We start from the raw sequence: 24612 nt of genomic DNA on the forward strand, positions 1-24612 counted from the left end.
GGATGCCTGGGTGGCTCAGCAGTTAAGCACCTGCCTTCAGCTCAGGGCATGATCCTGGAGTCCCAGGATCGAGTCCCATATCAGGCTCCCTGTATGGAGCCTACTTCTCCCTCTGCCTATGTCTCTGCCTCTTGCGCTGTGTCTCTCATAAATAAATATATAAAATCTTAAAAAAAAAAAAAGTCAGACTTGATGTTAAACTGATGTTTAAATAGATGTTAATTTTGCATACTGAATGCAAAGTAAGAGTCCTCAAAGTAAGAATAACACGGGAGTGTCTGGAAATAAATAATAAAGAGTGAAATTAAGGCAAAATGGTTAATAAACAGTGATAATCAATAATCATAGACAAGGTACTATAATACTAAACGTATATAATATGTTTTGCTTTAAATCTTCTCAAATCATTGATTTTTTTTTTTAAATTACCCAACACCTACTGGCTACAAGGATTTGTGATATTTGTGAAAATGTACACTTTCGTATACTTATTATGCTTCAACAAGTTCTAAAAAGTTATCTAATGTGTTAACATTTTAACAATACTTCAGGGATGTACTTTCTACTAGTGTTCTCAAAAAATCAGACAGCTCCTGTGTTTCCTCTTTGGATCCGAAATAGCAGTATGGAGTATGGTGTCAGTAGTCCTACTCCCACTTCAGATCTTCCTTTCCTCACTTTTAATATTCTTCCAGCCTCTATCAATAAATTTCTAATCCACTTTTCAAGATTTCTACATCTGTGTATCAAGTTCACTGGCTGCCTCAGTCCCAACAATTCCCATTTGTTGCCTTCAGGAAAGGAAAACATTAATTGCTGTATGGTACCAAACAGCAGACATTTGGGCAGTGGCAGAGTGCTCTTACCAGTGGCTTCGCTATCCTCACCTGTCTGCAATGTTCCAACATTTATCAGCAAGTGGAAAATGATCATCAACAAAGACTATGCACACTTTTCTTTGACAACAACTTTTAAAATTACCTTTGATCTTTTGTTTGGTGTATATGCTTTTGCATTGCTAAATATCAACCGGATGTCTTTGCAAAATTCCAAAGGGCTGTCATAATTTCCTGCTTCTAAAGTTTCCCTTACTGTTCCAAAATCCATTGGAGTATCTATAATATCTCGGTAGTCCTAGGTTTTAAAAACAATAATTAGCTCAAAGATACAATTGCAACTTTTAGAAATGTAAGTGCATCAGTTCTCTAAAATATTCAAAATGAGAGAGGAGAAAAAGGTTAGAAGACCTGAAGACTCATCAATAATTTTTAAAAAGAGACCCAGACATAAAAACCTAATATACCAAAATGATATACTTCATGGGATATGGAATGGTTTTTATTTCCTTCTTTACACTCTTTATGTAATTTCCAAACTTTCTACAGTAAATTTGTGCTTTATAATCTTTTTTTAAGGTAATTTTCCATTCTCATATTAGAAGAATGAATACAGATGCTTTTATCCAATTTACAGTTTTCCTAGGACTGGCCTTACAACATAATAGATAACCTGTAGGATCCTGCCACTATGATGTAGCAGTGATTAAGTCTCAGCCCAAGTTACAGGAGTGTCTGTAAGTTCAAGAAAATGTATATGCAATACAACTCTTTCACTTAGTGGTAAGAGACAAAGTTAACATGAAGCTAAGACATCTTACTCATTAAAGCTTACTTTAAATACTTCCACCCCAATCTCTATACAAAATAAGAAAAGGCCCAAACATTCAAACAATGGCAACTTACTGGATATTCAACCAAATCAACAGGTTGTCTAAATGGTTCAGAATCTTCACACTGAAAAATTAAGTTCACTAGTTCCTTACACTGTTTCTTCCAGTTACTTTCAACATAGTTGGTTGCTTTGATGCTCCTTTTTTTCCAATCGCGGACCTAAAAACACATTTATAATATTAAGTTTTTTCATTCTTGGAAATTTAACACTGTGGTATGGCGTATTAGAGTGGTAAAAATGCAAGTGAGTTCTTGTCTTCTGTACTATAACAATGTGGCTACTCTTATTTTCTACCTACTTGGAAGGAACCCACTTTTCTATAAAAACCCAATAGCACCACTTCCATTACTCTGGAAATATTGTTGACCCCATCACTTTACATTCAAGTGTAGAGAATGTTCACAACATATGAAGTATCACCTGGAATAATTTGGTAAGCTAAATAATGGCCCCAAAGATACATGCATCCCAATCCAAGAACTCATGACTGTCACTTTACACGGCAGACTTGACTAAAGGCATGAATCTTGACATGGGAAGACTGTTCTAGATTATCAGGATGGGCCCAATTTAATCACAAAGGTCCTTTTAAGAGTGAGAAAGAAGAGGGGGCACCTGGGTGGCTCAGTCGATTAAGCGTCCCAACTCTTGATTTTAGCTCAGTTAGTGATCTCACGGTTGTGAGATTGAGCCCTGTATGTGGAGTCTGTTTGGGATTCTCTTTCTCCCTGTATCCCTCCCACTCGTGATCACGCTCTCTCTCTAAAATAAATAAATAAATCTTAAAAAAAAAAAAAAAAAAGAATGAGGAAGAAGAGTCAGCAACAGAGGGTTCAAGCTGCTGGCCTGAAGAGAGAAGAGGGGACATGAGACAATCGGATGACAATAATTCAAGTCTAACTTTTCAATGTTATTTGGGGCAAGCATATTTGGAAAATTAACATATTAAGCTTAAATTTAAGCAGCATTTGGACGTTTAAAATGTAAAGCATTCCTTTCTTTTTTGAGAGAGCATGTGCATGCATGTGGATCAGGGGTGGGGAGTGTAGAGAGAGAATCTTTAAGCAGGATCTGCAGCTCAGGGCAGAGCCTGCCACAGAGCTCAATCACATGACCCTGAGATCAAGACCTGGGCCGAAATCAAGAGTCGGATGCTTAACCGACTGAGCCACTCAGGCACCCCAAAATGTTAAGCATCAACAATCTTTACTTTTATTACTAGAACTTAAAAGACCTGCTGATAAAATTCTAACCACATATCCATACACTGTTCTCTTTAACTCCATCCTTTCAACAAGTCATTTTTTAAAAAGGTTTAGTCATGGGATCCCTGGGTGGCGCAGCAGTTTGGCGCCTGCCTTTGGCCCAGGGCGCGATCCTGGAGACCCTGGATCGAATCCCACATTGGGCTCCCGGTGCCTGGAGCCTGCTTCTCCCTCTGCCTGTGTCTCTGCCTCTCTCTCTCTCTCTGTGACTATCATAAATAAATAAATAAATAAATAAAAATTAAAAAAAAAAAAAAGGTTTAGTCATCAAATCCTACAAAGTTCCCCTTATAACAGCTTATCCTCTCCCTGCCTCTCCATTCCATACAAGCACTGTCCTTGACCAGGCTCCCACATCCTATACTCCTACTTCTTGCAACAGACTCCTAAATCACTTCCTTTAATACTGATCCTGTTAACTTTCAAAATCTATTCAACTATTTTGGTTGTACAATTGATCCTCTAAATTTAAATGAAATCCTTGGTTTTCAATACCATCATCATCTGCTCCCAAAGTAACAAACAGCCAGATGCTGCTACTCTGCTCACTCCCATACTCCACCCCTAAACCAGCCAGGCCAATGCTCTATCACTAGTGTGGGGACATGCCACACATGCCTACTTTCTGACCTGGGTCCTAATAGCTCCTTACTTTCTGAATGTCCCCTTCCTACTCAGCTCCCTGTGAGAACTCAGTTCAAGTCCCAATTCTTCCACTAAACCTTCCCTAACTACCCACCTTTTAGTGATTTGCCATTTCTCTCACAAAACACTCAATACCCAATTCTAATATAACTTTTCAGAGAAACATCTAAGATCTTAGGTTGCTTTTATTTTTTTTAAAGACTTTATTTATTAATTATACCATATGGGGAGGGGGGAGGGACAAGCAGACTCCTTACTGAGAGCGAAGCCTGACGTAGGGGGGCTCAATGCAGGGCTCAACCTTACAACCCTGATGAGATGACGTGAGCCAAAATCAAGAATCATACACTTAACCAAATGCACCACCCCAGGACCCCCTTTAGGTTGCTTTCAAAACACATAATAAGTAAAAGACAAAGGTTAATCAGGCAGATTAACTTACTCTCCTTCTTCCCGAAGATGTTTTAGGAAGATCACTATCATCCTAGGAATAAAAATCAGAGCAGCTTAAGTGTTAACATTCTCATTAGAAATATAATAATCTAAATGCATATCAAAGACATTAGGTCTTACCAGGGTTTTTAACTTATTTTACAAAAATCTCAAAAGGCAGACCCTATCAAATGATTTTTGTGGAACCCAGCCTCCAACAAACCAACCATTCTTAATAACCCTTTGCATTCCTTAAGAACATGCATTAATTCCAAAAGATAGTGATAAAAAAATGCTTTGTACATGACTTAAATATAGTACATGCATAAGCGACTTTAAATTTGTGTTTTACTTCTATCCATAAAACCCTAGAAACCATCTCCTACATTTCCTCAATTTCCTACTCTATACATTTTCTTATTCCCTAAATCAAATATTTGTGTACCCATTTTTATTCCAATATAAAGTAGCTTGAAAATCAGTGTATTACAGTTAGGGGTCTTGTAGAAATTGATATTAATTACACTGATAATGGTTAGTGTTTTTAAAGAGTATCCTTCCTAAAACTCCTACAACTTAGTGCCTGATTCTGTATGAAGTGAAATTATTTATACCATTGATATTTGCCTTAAACTTCAAAATAATCTTGAGTGAAGAACTTGTAGGCACTGGGAGCATGGTAAAGTTCATTAATTTTTAATTACAGTTAGGGGCGCCTGGGTGGCTCAGTGGTTGAGCATCTGCCTTCAGCTCAGGGCGTGATCCCAGGTCTGGGGACCGAGTCCCACATTGGGGTCCCCACATGGAGCCTGCTTCTCCCTCTGCCAGAGTGTCTCTGCCTCTCTCTCTCTCTGCCTCTCTCATGAGTAAATAAAATCTTTAAAAAAAATTTTTTTTAATTACGATTAAATCCAACTCTCAGATGTTGGTTTTTGCAAAAGTAGAGAACATTCTGCAGCTATGTTATTCGCAAAGACGTATTTTATTTGGTATCAATTATTGGTTAAAACAAATTACCTCACTGAATGTCTAGACAATTAAGAAATATATTTTTATCAAAATAGTTTTCATAGTTCACTGGAATATAGTGAGAATTGGTATTTTCTAATTCACTCAATATTTTTAAGTTATTATTTAAAATTAACAAAAATCATTATAAAATTGGCAAACTTCATACCAAATCCTCGGCATTTTGCTCATCATTTTCAGAAGTGTTGGAAAGTTCTGAGATATTTGTACAGTCTTGATTCCTAAAAAACAATTTTTCATATTTTTAAGAGTATGCAGATGTAGTTACTGTTGTAAAAAATTCAAACTGCAAGTTAAGATATAGATGGTTCTCCAAGTAGAGGAATACCAGGGTTTTTTAATCTACCCTCTGTGGAAACAACTGACCATCTTAGAATACTGAAAGCCGCCCCCCCCCCAACTAAGTATGTATAAAACTAAGCTGGTAATCCAGAAATAATACATGCATAAGCTCAATTGGGTGAACTCGGGGATGAGTTTTCCTACACATCATCACTAGTCATAGTCATACAGTTAGTACCAAGAACATGGCTGATGGAGATAAAATAGAGGGGAAAAGTACAAATTAAAGCAAATTATATCTTCCCTGCACCCAAAAAAGAAAGCATGCTAATTTAGGAATGTCTAGGCATAAGGAAGATCAAAATGGGTGTGTGATTTTTCTGAAGTGGAAAAAATGAAAATTGTGGGCCAGGAGCAGATTCAACCCAGTTGAAAAACTTGGAACCAGTTACTTCCCAGTGTGTGGCCTGATGGTGAAAATTATGGCACAGTTTATAAACCATCTTCTCCAATAGACAATTCTTTCCAACAATTTGTGTGACTATGGTAGAAGGGCATTAGGATCATACAGCAACGTTGGAAAACAAACAAACAAAAAAAGGATCATGCAGCAAAATACTAAGTTTAAAAGAAACAGGCTGAGTAAGTTGTCCAAAGTGACAAAGAATGTTCAATCAAACAAATGAGGTTAAAACTCAAGTCTCACTTTCCAAGTCAGTTTCCATTCTACTCCTGCAAACTGATCTCCCAGTGCAAGAAGCATATGCTGAGTCACCCTTATACAACCACTCTCATGGGATACAATCCCAAAGAGACGAAAACCAATCTAGTCATGACAAAACCTCACACAAACCCAAACTCAATATTCTCCACAAAATAAGTGGTGAGAAATAATGATGAGGTCAGGAGCGAAGGGAAAGGCTACATAACAGATAAAAGGACACAAAGACACCAGATGAGTGAAAGCAGCAGGGGTCTGGACTAGGTCCTGAGATACAGCAGGGATGCTGCCATAAGAACTGAGGAAATCCACTGCAGGCATTAGTATGACACCAAGAATAATTTCTTAACATTTCATGAGGATACCACAGGTATGAAAAAAGTTAACCTAAGGGGAAACCGGTGAAGGGTATATACAGGGCAACTTTCTGTAGTATAAAATTAGTTCAAAGTTTTAAAAAACAGAAAAAAACTAGATTCTTGATTTCTCATGCCTTTACTAAAATTATGATTACAATATGTGTGTAAATAAATGCCACTTAAAAAAAAGAAATGCCACTTAACGCATGTTAAAAGGGTATAATTCAGAGAGCAAAAATTAAAAAATGGTTCGTTGCAAGAGGTGCAATATGCAAAGTCACTTTTCCACCACATCTGTAACAGGAGGTAACTTACTTTATAAATTTTAAAAGTTGGTCAGTTATCTTCTTAGCTGATCTTGCAATTACACTCTCAGGTTCATTAAATGTCCTGGCATTATGTTCTATATATCTGACTTCCCAAACTAATGCGGATAGCCTCCTTCAAAATAAAAAGTAGGCATTTTACACGTTAGAAAATGAAAAGACAGAAATCAAATTTTAAAAATTAAGCCAGCATATATTAATATATTAAATCATAAGCCCTCAAGCTAAACCACTTTCTAATGCTGTCAACCTGTCATAGTCATAAGCAATCATGTCACAGAAGCTAAACCACAGAGAATGTAAAGACCAAAAATCTTAACAGTTCATTTTATCATAACATCCAGAAAACTAACAAAGTAACCCACCCTTTTACCTTCTCTAGAGATACTATTGAAGCTACTGAGACACATTTAAGAACATGTGTTAAATACCATTAATCCTGAGAGAGTAACCGGGCAAAGTGATTTCTGAACAAATGCACATTCCCAGGTTTGGCTATGGAGATATATTACACCAACTATATAAGAAGCCAGTTTTTTGTACTGGTAATTTCTTGAAATAGATGAATTATAAAAAATAAAATACCATCAATTACTTAAAAAAAAAAATCACTGAGAATAGGAAATTTTATAATTACCAGTTCTCCAGAAGCCAAAGATAAAAAGCTGATGACTCTGGGGAATTAATCTTTCAAAGGCCAATGTTTAACCAATTATATCTTTAAATCAAGGGAAGTAAGAATGTTAACACCCAAATAAAAACAAATATGATATCTAACTACTTAACAAATTCATTTAAAAAAAAAAAACAGACTACTAAAGATTGAAGAATGAAACATGGCATTTTTTTTTAATTTGCTTTCTCTTCAACATCTAAGTGTCTTATATATAAGACCACAAATTACCATAATGAAAGAGAATGAAACCGAAAATAATGCTCATCAGCCCCCCTACTTCACCCCTGTCACCATCAACCACCACCTCCATTTACTCTGGTCAGGACGATCAAATACCTTTTCAAACTATTTTTAAAAGAGGTTTCTACTGACCTGTAAAATCTATTAACGAGTCTCATTCGGATTGTGTAAAGATCAGTTGGATAAGCTACTACAGTACAGTACTTCGGATATGTACACAGATCAACTGGACCTGCAAAAGCTGCTGCTATGTCTGTGGAGGGAGAGAAAAGAATTTTTGATCAATCAATTCATTACCTTTAAGAGATTATTTCTCTACAAATGATTCAAAAATAGAGCTACAATTAACACTGCAAGCCCACCCAAAAGGTAGCAAATAAAAATTGTAGTGAAGAACACAACCCCAGTTTGCCACTATTTTAAAATACTTATGTGGAGTGGAAAGCTTAAACATGAAAATTCACACTCAAAAACTTACCAAGATTCAAAAGTTGATCTATGCCACTAATAATTCGTTCACACTCTTCATCTCTCGATTTCTGACCCCATTCACCATCTTGTGGTTTGTAGAGCAATTTCTCTAGCTCATCTGAAGTGACAGAAATACTAGCTCCTAATTCTTCAGGTGGATCAACTATGAATTCCATTAAAAAGAACAGAAAAATTATCAAACAAATATACCATATTTAAGTTGTCGAAACTCATTAAAAAAACACTACAAAGGAAAAAGTAGCTCTTTTATAGTGGAGAAACCTGCAGACACCACCTAAATCACAGAATGAAAGTTAATGTCTTCAGGAATAGAACATATGGGTATCATGTGGCTCCTGACAGGAAGCACGGAGGACCACGTATACATATCACTTCTCTAACACTAGTGCCAAAAATGCAAACCCTGGATATGGATGAAATTACAAGTCAAGCCCAAACTGAGAGAAATTCTACGAAATAGCCAGGATTACATGGGAAACGACAGTGGGCTACTAAGATGCAGTCAGCATCAAGCTGGAAGCCTACGATAATAATTAATGAGCCAGATACCCATTAATTCTTTTTTGAGAGACGCCTAGGTGGCTCAGCAGTTGAGCAACGACCGGCCTTTGGCTCAAGGCGTGATCCTGGAGTTCCAGGATCGAGTCCCACATCAGGTGCCCTGCGGGAAGCCTGCTTCTCCCTTTGCTAATGTCTCTGCCTTCTGTCTCTCATGAGTAAATAAAAATCTTTAAAAAAAAAAATTCTTTTTTGAGTTTTAGTAAAGCTCACAGTTACCATAATAATTCGAAAACATTTCTCAAACAGAAAACATAGGTAAAATATTATTTAAAAATTATATACCATTATCAGGAATTGGTTCCATGTCCCATGGGCTAAGTTTTTCAATTTCAGTATTGTCCCACCTGTTAAAAAACAAAGTCTAGTTAGCTCTCATAAAAACGACTTGTGGCAAAAAAAAAAAAAAAAAAAAAAAAAAAACACGACTTGTGGCTGACAACTAGGTAACCAACTACAAGAGTAAAGAAAAATAAAATGTGAAAATTTTACTGTAGCAATCAAAGTTTAAATATTACTAATAAGATTTTTAGGAAAATATATTAAACCAGAAATCCTCTGTGGCTTATAGCCAGGGTAGGCATTTAAAAAACGAAAACAAAAGCAAAAAAACAACTCAAAGACACAGCAGAGTTTTGAATACCAGTTTAGAATGTGACTTTATTCCACAGCCAATAGAAAAGCAGCAAAGCCTTCTATAAACAAAGGAAATGATACAATGTGTGCCCCTGAACAAGGATCCTGCAGTATTACACTGCTATATTGGGTGGCTACAGAAATGGTCCCGGGAAGCAAGCAGAGTCTGTCCTAAGGGGTACCAGTAAATAGGAAGCAGCAGAGACATACTAGAGACACTGTAAGGGGGAAGACTGACAGGACTCAATGACAGACTAAATCATGGTCCTTAACCATGGTCATAAAACCACCCACCACAATGAATCAATGTTTGTAGAGGCTTCATTTTCAACTGCATACAGACCTAACGATGTAGCACTGGAAATGACTATCTGGGTACTGTGGCTGATATGGCTCTTGACTCAGCACCGTCCCAAACCACCAGGCATCATCAATGATAGAACGAAACCTGTCACCTGTAAGAGATGACCAAGACTGAGACACCAATTTGCCAAAATTAACACTTTTAATTTATAAAATACCACTGATTTGGATAAAAGAGAAATTACATCTTTATCTTAAACTTAGCCACCATTCCCCACTTTCCAGCAATCTTCAGGGATGAGATAAACGTATAAAGATATAATGTCACACTGAGCAATTTCCTGAAGGCATATAACCATATAGTGTAACAGACTAAAATGGTTATGACTAGACGACCTTGTCTGGTGGATCCAAACACCTACCCCAAAATAAGTTCTATTACATTATACGACATGAAAGAAAAAAGTTTAACAAAACTCAAAAACCTTTTATAACTATATGTACTGTCAATAGTTTAATATTTAATAAGTATATTAAATACATACAGCTCTGCAATGTTTCCTGAATAAAACAAATTATAAAAATATGATTAAAAATATGATTAGAATTTAATCCGTGATTATTCTAAAGTTGTTCCTATATAAGTATTGTCACATCTTAGGACTTCACATTAAAAATCAGTTCAAGAGGTATCCTTCAAACTGCTTACATGTTATTTAAAACCATTAGGGGCACCCAGGTGGCTCAGTTGGTTAGGCATCTGATTCTTGGTTTTGGCTTAGGTCATTAATCTCAGGGTTGTGAAATCAAGTCCCACATCGAACATGGAGCCATCTTAGGACTCCATCCCTCCCCCCAGCCCCCGGTTCTCTCCTTCTGCCTCTCCCACCTCCCTTAAAAAAAAAAAAAAAAAGGAAACATCTGCATAGCTCTTTATCTCAGCAGGGTATATGAAGTGGGGAAGTAGATCTTAGGAGGGCTCCTCAACAAACCAAAATAACTGTAAAGAGTACTCCAACTAACTTCAGTCATTTTCTGAATGTATTTTAACAATAAGAACTCTTCTAGAGGAATACAGTATATGTGGGGTCCGTTACAGAAAAGAAACACAGACTGCTGTAATAAGCCCATGTTTTCCTTCCCATCCATTCCACCATTCTCAAAACAAAATCACTAACAAAAAAAGTCCCTTATCCAGAATTAGTAATTTCTTGGTAGATTTGCAATTCTTTTTTCAAGGAAAAGTTTTACAGAAATGTTATCAATCAAAATTAAAGCTACATCTCACCTCCAAGAAAGAGAATATTTATGCCATAAAATACCCACAAATAGTATTAACTTAAAGTATGCTTATACTGAATTCTGTAAAACTGAAAAATAAAAAAAAATAAAATAAAATAAAATAAAAAAAACCAGGAGTATCATAACTCCTGGAGCAACATGTTTTGAGGTTCTTAATATATTTTCAAATTCATGGAAACATGACTTTTATGTATATTTCATATTTTCCAAAATCACTAGAAACCCATAAGCCCCCTAATCCCTCTCTCTAAATAAATTTCCACTTTTGATAGTATTTCATTAATATAAATATTCTAAAACAGAACTTCAACTTTAGAAAAAAAATCCTATCAAAGTTCTAACTTTTTAAATGAAAGGCATATATTAAAAATCTGATGTAACACTCTGGTTTTTGTCTCATTATATAAGTAAAACACCTAATTTAACATAAAAAAGCCAGTCTTTGATACCAGGAATTAACTTTATAATACTTTTCTTCCTTATTTACCTAAAACTAGAAGATGCTTTTAGTTTAAATAAAAACATTTCTTCAGTGTTAACACTTTTAATTAAAAGGAACCTTAAGAAATCACTTTTCTGGGAGTACGTGGCTGGCTCAGTCAGAGGAGCACACAACTCTTGATCTCAGGGTCGTGAATTAGAGTCCGATGTTTGGTACAGAGATTACTTAAATAAAATTTTTAAAAAAGAAAACACTTTGGGACGCCTGAGTGGCTCAGTGGTCAAGCGTCTGCCTTTGGCTCAGGTCATGATCCTGGGGTTCAGGGATTCAGTCCCACACTGGACTCCCTGTGAGGAATCTGCTTCTCCCTCTGCCTGTGTCTCTGCCTCTCTTTCTGTCTCTCTCTCATGAATAAATAAAAATCTTAAAAAAAAAAAAAAAAAAAAAAAAAAACCTTTTCAGAAAGTAAAACCCGACTTTTAAGAATTAAAAAAAAAAAAAAACCCTGTTTTTGCCCATATAACAGTAGGATAAACTTAAGAGTAGGACAGAACTTTAATAAAGTTTTCAACATAGAAAAATCAGAATCAAGCAACTTTTTTTTTTTTTAGCAACTTCTTTTAATAACACTGCTCAAACCTCAAGAAAACAGGTAAAATTTTAGAGGGGAACAAAACTGAATCAGAAGGTCTGGTACATTAATTTCTCAACCACAAAAATAAAACAAAACCACTAAATTACAAGAGTCAAGTGGGAATCCACCTCTAAAGCTGAGCTACAAAGAACTGACTTTAAAACAATTTTTGGATGTACATATTGGTAGAACAAAAAGAGAGCTTCCAACTCATACATCATGGGGCTGGATAAACAAGAGATGGGAAACTTTTTATTTTTTAATATTTTATTTATTTGACAAAGAGAGAAATCACGGGCAGAAGGAGAGAGAGAAGCAGGCTCCCTGCTGAGCAGGGATCTACATGTGAGGCTTGATCTTGATCTCAGGATCCCAGGCATAAAGATGGGAAACCTGAATGTTCTTCAGAATCTGGCTATAGGACCTGTTAACTCCCACCATTCCAGATGCCTTGAGTTTGGTTTCTATTGTTTCTGTGTCTGGCTAGATGTTTTTCTTCAAGAAAAATTTCCTTTACCTCTAGTCCCAAAATAATCCTGACTACTTGAGTGGACATTAACCGCTAAAAATCGTCCACTAAGAGTAGCCACTCTCTCCGACCATCTTTCGTTTCAAATAGGGATGGCTCAGGTAATTCTATCTATAATTTATCTATTTGTAGTACATGTAGAAAAAGGCAGCAAAAACTAGGAAAATTAATGAGGTCCTAACATCATTTACAATGTATTCATCAGATATAAAACTTAGTATCTCTAATAAGAGGCCAAAACTGATAAAAGGAGAATGAGCTATCCTCAGTGATTCAAGTCAAACTCAACACATGAGCCCCCCAGATAGCATTCCACACTGAAAGTAATACATGTATACCTGTGAAAGGGATTCTACGGTTGCTGACTAGTATTACCTAGCCTGGTTACAGTCATCAATTTTGTCCTGTGGAGATTACTGGCCTATGAAAGTTTAATAAGCAAGGGAGCCCACCAACCCACCCCAAATGGTCACCACAAAAAACACATTCAGCTAGCACATATGTTGAGGTCATTTTATTTTTTCTGTCCAGTCAGATGTCTCAGAGTTATAAAGTAGAAATGTACTATGAATTTCTTTTATTTTTTAGAAGAATGGTTTCCTCAAGTCAATGTATTTAAGTCTGGGTTGATACGACACTAAAGTAAAATATTCTGGTATACCAGAATATTATCAGCGTGAAATCTGCATTATTTTTCAACTTTCTGATTGTCTTATATCATTAGAATAATTTTGTGAATTATACTAGTCACATTAAAGATAGAAAAAAATGCAGTACAGGGAAGTCTGACAGGAAATAAAAAGTCAACTCTAGCATATAGTCAATGAGTAAGAATCCCTTCAAAACGTCAGCTACTATAAGAACACAAGAAATACTGCTTGGCTAAAGAGGTTATTAAGTAGAAACAAGTACCAGGCCTTAAACAAAATACACTTTTTGGTCACTTACATTTCTTTCTAGAATTTGCATGTTTCCATCTACCATAATAAGCAGCACCAAAACCAGAAAAATAGACCAATATGAGAGATAAGATTTTCTAAGGGCATATAAAACTCAGGAAGGATGGACTTACAAGACTGCCAATTCCTCTGTCTTGCTTCATCATAAAATTGACGCAATACAAGAAAGTCAATAACATCTGGCATATCATGATATCTAAAAAGAAATAAAAGATTGTTAAAACGCCCTGAGTAGCAGGTTATAGTCTAGAGCAGCAATGTTCAAAAGAAACAGCTGCATTTGTAATCCTCATTTTTCAACCAGCCATACTTAAAAAAATGGAAAAAGAAACTAGTAAAATTAATTTTAAGAGTGTATTTCATTTAGCCTTTTGTACCCTAAACACTGTTTCACCATGTTATCAATACAAAATAATAATGAGATATTTTACACATTCTTTTTCTTCATACCAAGGCTTCCAAACCTAGTGTTACATTTAACAGCACACTCAACTGAAACCCACCACATTTCAAGCACTCAAGAGCCACATGTGACTAAGGGCTACCATAATATACAACACGGGTTTAACAAGTTATTCATTTTAATATTTTCTCAAAAACAGGTCTCCACACATGTAAGTGGCATAGAGGAAGGTATAAAATAGGCCAATGCTTAATTGTTGCTACAACACATGATTTTTACTTCTAGTGGGCGCCCATCTACCAGAACCTCAACTCACACTGCATGCTGTCCCCAATGCTCTACTATGGACGCTGCAGCTATGAAAAAGTCATGCTCACCAGCAAGAGGAAAAATTTAAATTTAAATAATTCCACAAAAAAATAGTAACACATACCTAATAGAGAACGATTTGTCCATTAGTCTTCCAGTCGCAGGATCTATAAATGCTAGTTTGAGGCAACAGAGTGTAGGGGGCCCAACCTCATATCGTATTCCAACTATTTTGACCAATTCTTGATCCTTTAACGATATTTTAAAAGAATATGTGTTTAAAATGGTCAGAGTAGACCAATTCCTCAAAATTATAATTCTCTATATTGCTACATTTAAGTCAACTCAAAATTTAGGCTTCCAATTTGACATTAATTACAATCACTTTTGTTAACATTAATCTTCATGTCTTTTTTAGGATAGCCATTTAATACTGCTTCTAACGTACGGAATATACTCACTTTAGAAAATACACCACAAGTGTTAAGAAGGAACATATAGGTCATCAACCAGCTCAAATCTAAAGACAATTATGTGAATAACCCGAATTTCTTCCTGGCTCTGTGCTCTTCCTAGAGAAACACAATCCTGTATTGCGTGTTTCTGTGTAAGGACATCTCATCTAATATATGGATTGATTAGTGCTCTGAACTCCCAGCCAAAAGCAGTGTAACTCATGCCTAAACAAGTTTATCTAAGGCACATAGTTTCTCCGTAAAGCATATCATCACCTTGTGCTGAGAAGTACAACAGAGGACTTTGAGCACTAAACTTGACAGCTATTTTTAAACAGCAAGTCACCAACAAAAAAAAAGTAGAGATGTGAAAATTCTTTATTGTTGCAATCGGCAGTCGGCAAAAAGGACCCTCAGTTATGAGATCCTCAAGGACTCAAACAAGAAGGCATCACCTTGCTCAATCTCAGCTGGAAACATGCTGGTCAAGCAAATCAAATTTTTTGCTACTCTGTGCATGTTTGCAAATGACCAGAAAGCATCCTGAGCATTGATTCATTTTCCAAGTAGGAAAATTCACAAATAGGGAATCTGTAAATAATGAGGATCGACTGTATTCATACAGCTTGTAGGAAAATTCACAAGCAGAGCATCTGCAAGTAATAAGGATCAAATGTACCCAGAGACTCTGTAGTGAGAGAGATGTCCGTAAATCAGAGCAATCTCAAGAAAAAGTTCAAGAAGAAGAGCCATTAAATCGAAGGGGAGTTGCTAGCATAGCTATTTTTCATCTTCTAACAGTTACTCAAAGTATCAAAAAAAGGTATAAAAAATAAAATAAAAAATCAACTGCAATGCTATTCCACATTTTGATATATTTATTTTGGTTGACTACATAGGTCTGTAAATTTTTATTCTCATAACCACAAACAACAACATCTCACATCCCATTTTTCCTCTTCATAATTAAGTTATAAAAATTTAATAGTCATTCATTCAACAAATATTCTAAAAGCCTCAATTACACAATGGGCTCTACACAGTCAATTCTGCGAATGTACCATGATTTGATTCACTCAATATAGTAGGATATTTGGATTTTTTCTCATTTTTGGTTTTTATAAACTAAATTTTATAAACTAAATTTCATAATGATATGAAATTGCATCACTCATAAATTCACATGCATTTCAATTATTTCCTAAATTACTAGAAGTAAAATCACTGAATTAAAACATATAAATATTTTTTAGTTTCAGCTCCAATTATGAAGATAGCCTCCAGAAAGCCTGGGCTGTTTGCGTACCCTGTCACCACCGTGATTAACTGGTAACAAACCAAAACCTGTGCTACTTGCTGAAATGTGGCAGTTTCTTTCTTTCAATGTTATTTTAAAAAAAAGTTTATAAAACTGGTTAAGTACAGAAGAGCTCAAGCGTTCTCAGCAATCTAGTCTATTATGTATGGGTCCAACCATTTTTCCAATTTGTATTTCCTCTCCTGAAAAGCTGCACTTCTTTTGAAAATGTATCCTAGATATACACATTTTAAGATTAAGATATAAACTGCCAAGCTGCCTTCCTAAAAGACTCTTACACTCTTACAATTTTATGTGCCAGTCAGCAGCACACAAAGACTGCCCACTGACAAACGTCATCCTGCTGGATCTTAAGGCTTAGAAGGTGACACCAGAAATGTTTTAAAGTAGGAAATCAATGGAAAGATAGTAATGAAATATGTCTCCAGTAGTTTATTTTTAATGGATTTATAAATATTTATACATGTGCTAAATGTTGAATGATTTAATAATACTATCATCTTACCCTAAGGTCCATTTTTCTCCATGGCTCTTTGTTAGGGTTCAGTTCATAAATGTTATTTCTTCTGACAGCCTCAATATAAGCTTCATGACCCTGTCGAAAATATATTACCTGCAAAATGTATACATTTAAAAATAAATTAAAACCTATGAATAAAACATTTCGTCTTATGGTCCATATTTGTGTTTTTAAATTTTATTACTCTCACCTCATCACCCATTTGAGGAACAAAAGGAGACTTCCGAAGGGTGGTGTCAGTTATCCAAACTGGAGGATGAAATTCATATAAATGTTCCATATTTGCAAGCTCCATTGGAGTCATCCTCCGCAAGTTCTGCCAAGGAGAAGAGAACAAAATTTAATACAACAGAAAGGGCATGCACACACTGTTTAATTGAAAAGCAAAAGAAATTTCACCGATGAGAATGACTATTTACGGGCAATATCACCTAATGATTTGTTTTTAAACAGCATACATATGTCGTTCCTTAACATACACAGTAACATGTATCACTTGTGAAAGTATTGTAGATTTACCTAGCACTTTTCTAGCATCTCCTGAATTTCTAATAGATTCTTTGTAACACTTTACATTCTATAGGAAGGAGTTAAGTTCCAACCTAAATCCTCCTCAACAGACTGACTGCTCTACCGAGACACCATTCTGAATATCACCATGGACTAATTTTCACAAGGAATCTCCTCTTGATTTGAAGTTTTAAGAGTGGTGATTTTAAAACATGACCACAAACTCTCTGATCCTCTTCCTCTCCTCTTCAAGAGGTGTAGGAGCCCACATCTCCTCCAATTTGAGTGTGGTTCTGGAATTGCTTCTAACAAATAGAATAAAAGCAAAGGGACAATGAGAGGCTTGAAGACTGGGCTGTCACACGCATTAGGGCTCACCCCTTGCTTACACGTCTGGACCACTTGTTCCATGGAAAATCAGCCACCATTGTCATTCAGACACCCAAGCAGCCCTACAGAGGGGCCCATTTGGTAAGGAACTGAGTCCACCAGCCAACTGCCCAATGAATAAGCTTCAAAGAGTATCAGCCAGCTCCAGTCAAACCTCAGACAACTGCCAACTCCAGCCACTGTGATTAACTGCAACCCTATGAGCCAAAAATCACCTAACGAATTAGTCCTCAAATTCCCAATCAATCAAAACAGGAATACATGTTTGTTGTTTTAAGCAGCTAAAAGTTTCAGCGTCATCTGTTACACAGCAATAGATAACAAGTACGAAGACGTGGCCTCTTTAAATCATGGCCACCACCTGCACGACATGATAAGGAATAGGGACAGCACAATTACAAGTGTGTGAATGTGCCAAATGAAACAGAACATGTCAGATGGATCTAGAAAACATGGTAGTAACAGACGGAACAAGAAGTGCCCTGAAATGCCTTAAGGCATATTTCTGCTGTTGAAATTAACAGGAGAAAATAAAGAGTTATGGGGGGATTCCGAGCAAAACAGAGCTTCCCCTTTAAGTGTCAAACTGGGGAAGGAGTTGGTGACAAGGCCACTGTGGGACAGCCTTGACAGAGAAGCCTTTATAATACAGTTTTTTGAAACATAAATTCACATTTTATATTTGAATCCTGATGACTTAACAGTGTTAACAATATAAAAGCTCAAATTTCCCAAAGATTTTTAATTTCTAAATATTAACAGAAACACCTTTATAAAAAGTGTAAATAGGGATCCCTGGGTGGCGCAGCAGTTTGGCGCCTGCCTTTGGCCCAGGGCGTGATCCTGGAGACCCGGGATCGAATCCCACGTCGGGCTCCCAGTGCATGGAGCCTGCTTCTCCCTCTGCCTGTGTCTCTGCCTCTCTCTCTCTCTGTGTGTGACTATCATAAATAAATAAATAAATAAATAAATAAATAAATAAATAAATAAATAAATAAATAAATAAATAAATAAATAAATAAATAAAATTTTAAGAAATATATTTTAAAAAAAGTGTAAATAGATGTTTTGTTGTTTTTTTTAAAAGATTTTCTTTATTTATAAGTAAATAAAGAGAGGCAGAGACACAGGCAGAGGGAGAAGCAGCCTTTTGTGGGACTCGATCCCAGGACCACAGGGTCACACCCTGAACTGAAGGCAGCAGCTCAACCAAGGAGTCAACCAGGTGCCCTGTAAATAGATGTTTTTAAAAATATACTTCTCTTACCTCTTTTTTAGGCTTATTTTCTTTTTTTCTCTTTCGCCTCCTTTTTGGAGGAGATAAATTCTCAGTAGACATCTCATCCTCTGAACTACTGCAAAAGCGAGTAACTCGCCGACGCGAAGATGTCCGTAAAGGCGGCTGCAGATTGATGCCTGCATCAGCAGTCCAATCAGAGTATCTAGATGATGAGTCACTGGGAAAAGAAAACAGTGTAAGTGTAAGGAACCAGAATCTAAGCCCTGATAGCAAATCTCACACAACCTTTAAGAAGAGAGTAAGAGGAGAGAAGGACGGATCCTGGGAAGACTTAAATTGAACAATCTGCCTTCAACATCAGTGAATACTGAAGACCAGAGATCATGAGAAAGACAATGGATATTAAGAGAGAATGTGAGCCTGAAGAATTTAAATATAATATAGAGGAGACCTCGTGGAAGACAACATTTAGAGCCAACCATGATTCCCTTTTAGAAGAGGTAGTGTAGCTATGAAAACAGGAGAGATCACGCAGAACCATAAGAGTAGGCCCTTCTTCCCACCCCAAGTGAGAGGTGGCTCAGGAACAGACTAGAAATGTTAACTGGAATGAAAAGCCTTCCATGAATACACAGAAGCCCAAGGAAAACAGCCACAACAAATAGAAAACTGAGTGGCCAGAGCTTCTTGCCAAGGGGGGAGACTGTCCCCGATACAATAGAAGACCTAAGAGAGGAACTGGTCCTAGCCCAACCACAGAAAACTACATCCAGAAAACAAGCCCCCTCCTCACTACTAGCAAATACAGGAAAGGATGACAAAGGGCTCTACTGGGTCATCAATGGCCAACCGCATACCTCTCAGGCTCAAAAAAACAAACAGTAACACACACATTCCCAAGAGCTGTTTATTATAAAAAGAGCTCTTTAGAAAAATTGTAAGAGCACCCATTTTGTATAATAAAATTCAAGAGAAGCTGAATTAAAAGACAGTAATTATAGAGATAGAAAGCAGAACAGTGGTTGCCAGGGGACGGGAATGTGAAGTGGACAATTACTGTTTAATGGGTATACAGTTTCAGCTTTGCATCGAGCACAGGACACTGGGTGTGCGACAATATGAATGTGCTTAACACTACTGAAATATATAGTTAACAGTGGTTAAGACAGTTTTATTATGTCTATTTCACAATTAAAAATGAACTTTTAAAATAATAAACAAGTGCTCTAAAAAAATCACTCCAGCTCCTAATCAAAATGGAATAAAAAAGGTCAAGAAAGGAAATAGAGAGTATAGTACAGTGGTCTAGACAAACACAGGACCAATGGGAACAAATAAAATACTCTGAGTCGTATTTGGCAGAGGCACCTTTCTATGGTGAAAGTTATGTTAGAAAAAGAGAGAAATATGTCCAGGTTTCTGGCCTGAGCATCTGCCAAAGTGAAGTTGACATTGATTTACCAAGAGGAAGAATGGATGTTAACATCTTGGTCCCATGATATTTGGATACCAAAGTTAAACAAAAGGTCAGAAGATGCAGTAACTAATAAATAATAAATATAATGACTGTCTTACGACAGATACTTTGAATACTACTCTATAAATGCAGCCCAAGACTAGACTGGTATTTTGCATACACACACCTGATGTCCTGCTGGTTCAAATGTTTACAGTCAAAAATATTCAAATTATTTTAAATAGAAATAGCTGTTAAACCAGTTTTCTTCTCCTTTTAAATTTATTAAAAACTCAGTTGATCCCATAGATGTGAGCTTTTACAACTTGAATGTCATTCATGTCCCACTCCATCCAAGCCTACGACTGAACCCCAGAGAAGATGAGAACAAGGAAAAGAAGATACCTTGAACTCTCGCTGTCACTCTCACTTCTTCTATCACTCCTCCACTCTTCTTCTTCAGAGGAACAAGAGCCTTCACTCTGATCACAGGAAGTCTATTTGTTAGAGAAGGAAATAAAATTAAAATCCTGATCTGGGAGATTAAGCAGCACAAGTCAAGAAAATTGCACTTTGTCCTAATCATCTTAGGTCATCGGGCAAGAAAAAGAATTAGATGGACTTAAAAAGTGAATGTCTTTACTATATTTTTTCTTATCAAGGCGTTAAGGCACCACAGTCTACGACTTAACACTACTACTGTTAATACAGCCGGTTCTTGTCTGAGTGAAGCTCATAAAAAGTCAATGTAAATGTTCTCAGTGTTTTCTTGGACTTAGGCCATCGTATTAATAAGCCTGCAGTGGGATCTCAACATTCTACTCTCACACCCCATGACTGATGTTGCACATCTTTCCACCATATGATCACACCTGATTTTTAAACTGGATTTTTTGTTTTCTCATGAGTATTTTTTTTTTAATTTTTATTTATTTATGATAGCCACAGAGAGAGAGAGAGAGGCACAGAGACACAGGCAGAGGGAGAAGCAGGCTCCATGCACTGGGAGCCCGATGTGGGATTCGATCCCGGGTCTCCAGGATTGCGCCCTGGGCCAAAGGCAGGCGCCAAACCGCTGCGCCACCCAGGGATCCCTCTCATGAGTATTTTTTTAAGAATTCATGGTATGTTTTAAATACAAGTCCTTTATCAGATAGAAGCTCTACAAATATTTTTTCCGTCTATACGTTTGCCTTTCCTTTCTCTTAGCAATATCTTTCCCAGAGTAGATTTTAACTTCAATTAAGTCTAGCTTGTCGGGATCCCTGGGTGGTGCAGTGGTTTAGCGCCTGCCTTTGGCCCGGGGCGTGATCCTGGAGACCCGGGATCGAATCCCACGTCGGGCTCCCGGTGCATGGAGCCTGCTTCTCCCTCTGCCTATGTCTCTGCTTCTCTCTCTCTCTGTGTGACTATCATAAATAAATAAAAATTTTTAAAAAATTTTAAAAAAAAAAGTCTAGCTTGTCACATTTTCCTTTAAGCACGTTTTTTGTGCTTTTGGTATTCTATCTAAAAAGTCACTGCCATACCCAAGGTCCCCTATATTTTAATTTCTTCTGGAAATTTTAGTTTCGTGTTTTTATATATTTTTTAAGATTTTATTTATTCATAAGAGACAGAGAGAGAGAGAGAGAGAGACAGAGAGACAGAGGGAGGCAGAGACTCAGGCAGAGGGAGAAGCAGGCCCCATGCAGGGAGCCTGGTGTGGGACTCGATCCAGGTCTCCAGGATCACGCCCTGGGCTGAAGGCAGCGCTAGACCGCTGAGCCACCTGGGCTGCCCTAGTTTTGTGTTTTATATTAAGTTTATGATCCATTTTGAGTTAATTTTTGTAAAAAAAAAAAATCTGTGTCTAGATTTTTTTTTTTTTTAACATGGGGATATCTAGTCACTCCAACACCATTTGTTGGAAAAAACTATGCTTTATCCATTGAGTTGTCTTTATTCTTTTGTCAAACACTACTTGACTGTGTATGTCTTGGTCTATTTCTTGATTTCCCTATTCTGTTCCATTGATCTATTGTCCAGGCTTTCACCAAAACCATACTGTCTTAAAAACTACAGATTTATACTAATTCTTAATGTCAGATAGTGTCAGTACTCCAACTACATTCTTCAGTATCCTGTTAGCTATTCTGGGTCTTTTTCCTCTCCAAATAAACTTTAGAATCACTCTGCCAACAGCCACAGAATTAACTTGGGATTTTGACTGCAATGGTGTTGAATCTACAGATGAAGCTGGGAAAAACTGACATCTTAACAACATACAGAAACAGAGCTCTCTCATTCATTGTTTATGGAAATGCAAAATATAATATGGCCACTTGGGATGAGTCTGGAAGTTTCTTACAAAGCTGTACATAGCTTTATCATATGATCCAATAAATATGCTCCTTGGTATTTACCCAAATGCATTAAAAAAAATAATGTCTACACAAAACCTGCACATGGAAGTTTATTCAGCTTTATTCATAAAACTCTCAAAACTTAAAAGCAGTCAACATGTCATTCAGTAGGTGAATGAATAACATGTGGTAAATACAGACAATGGAATATTCAGTTCTAAAACTACATGAAAACATCAAGCCATAAAAAGTTGTAGGAAACCTAAGTATTACTATAAAGTAGCCAATCTGAAAAGGCTACATACTGTATAATCCAACATATGGCACTCTGGAAAAGTCTATGGAAACAGTAAAAAAGATCAGTAGTTGCCAGTGACTTAGGAGGAAGGAGAGAAAAATGATTAAATATAGCCCAGTGGGGGTTTAGGGCAGTGAAACTGTCCTGTCTGGGACTCTTACTGTAGATCATGCTTATGTCAAAACCCACGGAATTATACAACACACAGTGATCCCTAATGTAAACTAGACAATACAGTTCACCAGCAGCAGCAAATGTACCACACTAATTCAAGGTGTTACTAATAGGAGAAAAGAATATATACAGAAGATGTTACCAATAGGGAATAGAGTATATGGGAATTCTCTGTATTCACTGTAAACCTAAAACTGCTCCAAAACAATCTTTTGGTTTTTTGTTTTGTTTTGTTTGAGGCCAATAAAGGAAAGAGAAGGAAACAAACAACTCTTTGATTTCCATAGCGCTAATGGTTGCAATCTATTTAAGTTCTGGTCACGGATCCCAGACAGGTACTTTTAAACTGAGACAAGACCATTTCCTTTAACAGTATTTACATTAGGAGGTTTGAAGGGATGCCTGGGTGGCTCAGTGGCTGAGCGTCTGCCTTTAGCTCAGGCCATGATCCCGAGGTCCTGGGATCAAGTTCCACACTGGGCTCCCTCCAAGGAGCCTGCTTCTCCCTCTCCCTCTGCCTCTGTCTCTCATTCATTCATTCATAATAAACAAATAATCTTTAAAATACATACATACATAAGGAGGTTTGATAATGGATAATGAAAATATCAGTGAGAACCCAAACTCAGAAAGACAAAATTTCAAATTAATAACTACTTTTGGGGGTATGTGGGTGACTCAGTCAGTTAAGCGTCTACCTTCAGCTCAGGGTCCTGGGATTGAGCACTGTCTCAGGTTCTCTGCTCAGCAGGGAGACTGCTTCTCTCTCTCACTCTCCCTCCCCACCTCAAATAAATAAGTAAAATCTTTTTTTAAAAATCTACTTTTGTTTACTTTATTTGAACAGGCAAAATGTAAAGTCAACATATTCTAAAAACTGGGGATCCCTGGTTGGCTCAGCGGTTTAGCACCTGCCTTCAGTCTAGGGTGTGATCCTGGAGTCCCGGGATCGAGTCCCACATCGGGCTCCCTATATGGAGCCTGTTTCTCCCTCTGCCTGTGTCTCTGCCCCTCTCTCTCCCTCTGTGTCTCTCGTGAATAAATAAAAATTTTTTAAAGGGGGGCGGGGGGATCCTTTGGTGGCTCAGCAGTTTGGTGCCTGCCTTTGGTCTCGGCCGTGGTCCTGGAGTCCCGGGATCAAGTCCTGGGATCGAGTCCCACGTCGGGCTCCTTGTATGGAGCCTGCTTCTCCCTCTGCCTATTGTCTCTGCCTCTCTCTGTGTGTCTCTCATGAATAAATAAAATCTTAAAAAAAAAAATTCTAAAAACCATTTCTCAAAATGTGAGCCCAATGCTCTTCCAGGAGTATAGATTCCTAGGTCTAGAATAACAGAACTACTAAATAGGTGTCTGCTTCTCTCACTCAATACTTTTTTAAATTACAATAATAAACTCTTAAAAGCTACTACCTAGAAGCCTTGCACCCTATGAATGTCTTATATGTATTATCCCAATTCTCCAAACATCTCTGCTAACAGAGGTAGAAAACAAAACTAATGACACTAAGTTTCAGAGACTTCTGCTTTTTTTTTTTTTAATTTTTTTTTTTTTTTTTAATTTATCATAGTCACAGATTGAGAGAGAAAGAGAGAGAGGCAGAGACATAGGCAGAGGGAGAAGCAGGCTCCATGCA

At 36.9% G+C, this 24612-nt stretch overlaps 1 protein-coding gene across 2 annotated transcripts in view; it reads right to left on the reverse strand.

Moving 5' to 3' along the window:
- The window catches only part of BRWD1 (bromodomain and WD repeat domain containing 1), a 119283-nt gene that overhangs the window by 26392 nt on the left and 68279 nt on the right, over nt 1–24612 (reverse strand). For both annotated transcript variants that reach the window (XM_072806994.1, XM_072806993.1), the window contains exons 22-36: nt 20568–20659; nt 18734–18923; nt 16757–16882; nt 16552–16659; nt 14398–14522; nt 13675–13757; nt 9736–9847; nt 9042–9103; nt 8185–8340; nt 7839–7959; nt 6780–6905; nt 5251–5323; nt 4084–4125; nt 1743–1889; nt 982–1134 (exon numbers count right to left, since the gene is read on the reverse strand). In XM_072806994.1, coding sequence (XP_072663095.1) covers nt 982–1134; nt 1743–1889; nt 4084–4125; nt 5251–5323; nt 6780–6905; nt 7839–7959; nt 8185–8340; nt 9042–9103; nt 9736–9847; nt 13675–13757; nt 14398–14522; nt 16552–16659; nt 16757–16882; nt 18734–18923; nt 20568–20659 — 1716 coding nt within the window. The remainder of the gene's footprint in view (nt 1–981; nt 1135–1742; nt 1890–4083; nt 4126–5250; nt 5324–6779; nt 6906–7838; nt 7960–8184; nt 8341–9041; nt 9104–9735; nt 9848–13674; nt 13758–14397; nt 14523–16551; nt 16660–16756; nt 16883–18733; nt 18924–20567; nt 20660–24612) is intronic.

Source organism: Canis lupus, chromosome 30 (assembly GCF_048164855.1).
Source record: "Canis lupus baileyi chromosome 30, mCanLup2.hap1, whole genome shotgun sequence".
In the NCBI taxonomy this organism is placed as follows: domain Eukaryota; kingdom Metazoa; phylum Chordata; class Mammalia; order Carnivora; family Canidae; genus Canis; species Canis lupus.